The sequence below is a fragment of the Ipomoea nil genome, unplaced genomic scaffold, assembly GCF_001879475.1.
Source record: "Ipomoea nil cultivar Tokyo-kokei standard unplaced genomic scaffold, Asagao_1.1 scaffold2761, whole genome shotgun sequence".
Classification (NCBI taxonomy): domain Eukaryota; kingdom Viridiplantae; phylum Streptophyta; class Magnoliopsida; order Solanales; family Convolvulaceae; genus Ipomoea; species Ipomoea nil.
The window spans coordinates 3,343,111-3,346,575 of NW_017619189.1; the positions used below are offsets into that span (position 1 = coordinate 3,343,111).

General features: G+C 35.6%; 1 protein-coding gene across 1 annotated transcript; it reads left to right on the forward strand.

The window, feature by feature from the left end:
- Positions 1 to 766: 766 nt before the first annotated feature.
- LOC109157125 lies at positions 767 to 2,220 on the forward strand. Its single transcript, XM_019305012.1, has 3 exons — positions 767 to 1,180; positions 1,627 to 1,725; positions 1,811 to 2,220. The coding sequence occupies exons 1-3, from the start codon at positions 983 to 985 to the stop codon at positions 2,213 to 2,215; spliced, it is 702 nt and encodes a 233-aa protein (XP_019160557.1). The 5' UTR covers positions 767 to 982; the 3' UTR covers positions 2,216 to 2,220.
- The last annotated feature ends 1,245 nt before the right edge of the window (positions 2,221 to 3,465 follow it).

A 3,465-nucleotide genomic window follows, 5' to 3' on the forward strand; every position in this document is an offset into this window, starting at 1 on the left:
AACGCCACAAATAATACCATGCAACCAATTAATTAGCAACACTAATTAATCAAGACCATTTATTAAAATCTTCAAATCTGAATTACATTACGGACCAAGTGCTTGAAGACTTCCAGTTTATTTACCTTGCATAATATTCATACCTTGTTTTTGATAGGAGATGGTCCATGGTTCATATGATAAATTCAAATTAAATTCGGATTATTTTGACAATTAAATTAGCCAATAAGCAAGGGTTTTAATGTGTATCATTTGTACACTTACAAAATAGAAATATATAAAACTTAGGGTGTGTTTGGTTGGTGGGTTTTGCCCATAGGAATGGGTATGAAAGTGATTGTTGTCGTTTGGTTGATAGGTTTTTAGAACACTACTATGAGTTTCGAATACCCCATCAATTGAAAAACCCATACCCAAATAAAATAAGGGTTTCATTCCCTTATTAATTTTCAAGCACTACTATTAGTAACCATTCCCATTCCACCTTACTACCAAACATGTTAAGTACTTCCACCAAAACCCATTACCATTACCAAGTATTTGATACCCATTCCGATTCCGATTTCTATGTGCGAACCAAACACACCCTAATTTGGTGGGAATACAATATCTTTTCTGCAGATAAAGATGATATTAGAATCTGTAAAGTCTAAAAGAAGAAGAAGAATGGTCCGAACTGAAGTTGCGTGTCTCACTAGATGTACTGGACAGAAGCAACAAAGACAGACAGTGATTGGAGGTTTACTAGCAGTGAGCATCGATCTGGGCATGCATTCTTGGAGGATTGGAGTGCATTGAAGGATAAGAATAATTTTGCTTTTTTAGCTTTTTGATTATCTGATAGGCATTTCGATTCTTCTCCTCCATTTCTACTCCAAATGCTATTATATATAAGTGATGTTTTCGTGACTGATGATATGTGTATCAATCTTAGTTATAAATTGTCACAAACCACCCTCAAGTAGCTAATTCTCCATTCAATATGGCAGCCCAAACAAGTGTACTTGTATCCCAGAGAAGAATTTCACAACCGACAATGATGCTCACATCACTAAGCAGCCAACCTGTTGATGAGAGTATAATCAGGGAACAGGTTTTGTCTACTCACAACTATGATGGTAGAGAATTTAACACCAACGCCATTTTGAACATGGCAGAAAAGGCTCTCAGCCTTGAGATGGTTTGTCATTCTACTTATCACTTCATGATATCTTAAAACTATATTTTATGTTTGACTTTACCGGCCTAAGATCGATCTTCCTGGGACAAAACTTGCTTGATGATTTCCAATCACCTTTCTTACGACGAGCTGAAGTCTGGAGGCCATGGATTTTGTGATAATTTTATACAGGGCATTGCATAATCCAATCGGTCTGAATTGCTTAATTGATTCGGGATTGGACACCTTTGGGATGAGGGAGATTAGAGTATCGTTGCAGCCTAAAGGGAGTTTTCCATTGGTGATGAAATCTTGTACGAACTTGACGAACAAAAATAGTTATTAGATTGTGGTACTATACAACTAATCCATATATGCATGTCGTATAATAATATAATTGTTTGAAGAAGGCTTTGGTTTTTATTTTTTAAATGAAAATTTTATGTACTATGGGGATGGATCTGCAGGGTACTGCTCAAAAAGCCACGGTGGAAGAGTTGAATCAACTCCAAGAGCTCGATACTTACAAGGAACTTCCACTTCATATCAAACAACTTTCATTCGAGGTATGAAAGCTATGATGATGGATGATCAAAATGTATATATAGTAATGCTTTCGATGACTGATAGGATGATTAATTCTATTTTTAGATAGCTTCTGGTGCAATTGCAAAACATCAGCACTCCACTATTCATAACGTACTGAGCATTCTATCTCCTTATTGTTGGGAGGATAAGTTAGTCCTTATGGTAGGAGCTTTCTCAATTATCCATGGAGAATCCACCCTTATTTCACGACTGCGTAAAGGCAAAGGATTAGCTGGGAAGTTGGCACATCTGAAACAAAGTAGCCATCAGAGTCCAATTCCAACACCATTATTATCCTCAGCCATAGAACTGACCAAATGTGCGGTTGAGATGAAACAATGCCTATCTTACTCCCCTCCACAATCTGTCATTTCGGCTTTGCCAATGGCTGCCTATTGGATAGCCACAACTCTTGTTAACTCTGCCTCTTATGCCGCCTATGCCTTTGACTACCCTCACTTCAAGTAAGATTTAATTTAATGTTTCGATATATTCATTATTAGTTATTTATCAATATAATGGACTATTAGTAGGTTTTCTTAGTTTCATTCGGTTAGCTATGGTCCTTTATCGACGCGGTTAGGGTCACAAGGTAACCTTATGTATGTAAAAAATTACATGGCAAATTTTCTATGAGACAGTCCGTGAGACGAGTCTAATTTTTCATAAATATTACATTTTCTCTCATAAGTAACAATCAATCACTTTATTTTTCATTACACTACTGGAAATTATGAAATTTCCGACCACCTGAAAGTGATCTTAAATCAAGTTGAAAGCAAAAAGTGATCTGAAATAGCAGCAAAGGTTTTTTCGGATACCAAAAGTGGTTGGAAATAAGGCTTTCAACTTGATTTAAGATCACTTTTAGGTGGTCGAAAATTTCAGAATTTCCAGTAGTGTTAATATTACAATTTTTCTTATAAGTTCAATCCATAAATATTACTTTATACATTTTTATTTATTTCTAATTAGTATTATATTTTCAGTTTTTCACACTATAAGTATTACAATTTTTATCTCAACCCATCTCACAAAAAAAAAAACACCCAAAATTACATAATTTACTAGCTTGTTGAGATTATTATTATTATTATTATTATTATTATTATTATTATTATTATTGTTGTTGTTGTTGTTGTTGTTGTTGTTGTTGTTGTTGTTGGTCCCGATAGAATGAGATGAGAGTCTAGAGGGGGGGTGAATAGACTCTTTTCGTTAGAAGCCCTAAACGTCACCTTTCGGTGTCTTGGCGCAGCGGATAAGATAGATTTGTTTTAGATACTTTGCACGAGTTTGCGTAATTAGACAAACTTTCGGTAACGATAATAAAGGAATGATATGAGAGCAAAAAGGAAAAGCGTAAGTAAAGAGATAGAGAGGACACGAGATTTTATAGTGGTTCAGCCAATGTTGCCTACTCCACTCTTCTTCCACAACTGTTGGAAGGATTGCACTATCACTCTTAGTACAAATACACAAAGACTTCCTTGATCACTAAGCCGGACAGCCTTTTTAGGTTTTTCAACTCCTCGAGTTTACTCCGCCTCTATCAACTTCTTCTCCTGAGTTGAGGTTGGTAGAAAATGATTTATTGAATTCTCCAACGATGAGGTCTTGACTCTGAGATATGATTGCTTCAAACAAATGTCAAGACTTCCTTGAGGTGTAAGACAAATGATTCTTCAAGTAACTTAGCACCTCAAAACTGGTTCACA

Bases quoted from the DNA above. Each gene is read 5' to 3' on its own strand.
- LOC109157125 (XM_019305012.1), top strand. From the start codon at position 983: ATGGCAGCCCAAACAAGTGTACTTGTATCCCAGAGAAGAATTTCACAA. The intron at 1,181-1,626 runs GTTTGTCATTCT...ATGGATCTGCAG, and splicing joins AGGCTCTCAGCCTTGAGATG to GGTACTGCTCAAAAAGCCAC. The intron at 1,726-1,810 runs GTATGAAAGCTA...TTCTATTTTTAG, and splicing joins TCAAACAACTTTCATTCGAG to ATAGCTTCTGGTGCAATTGC.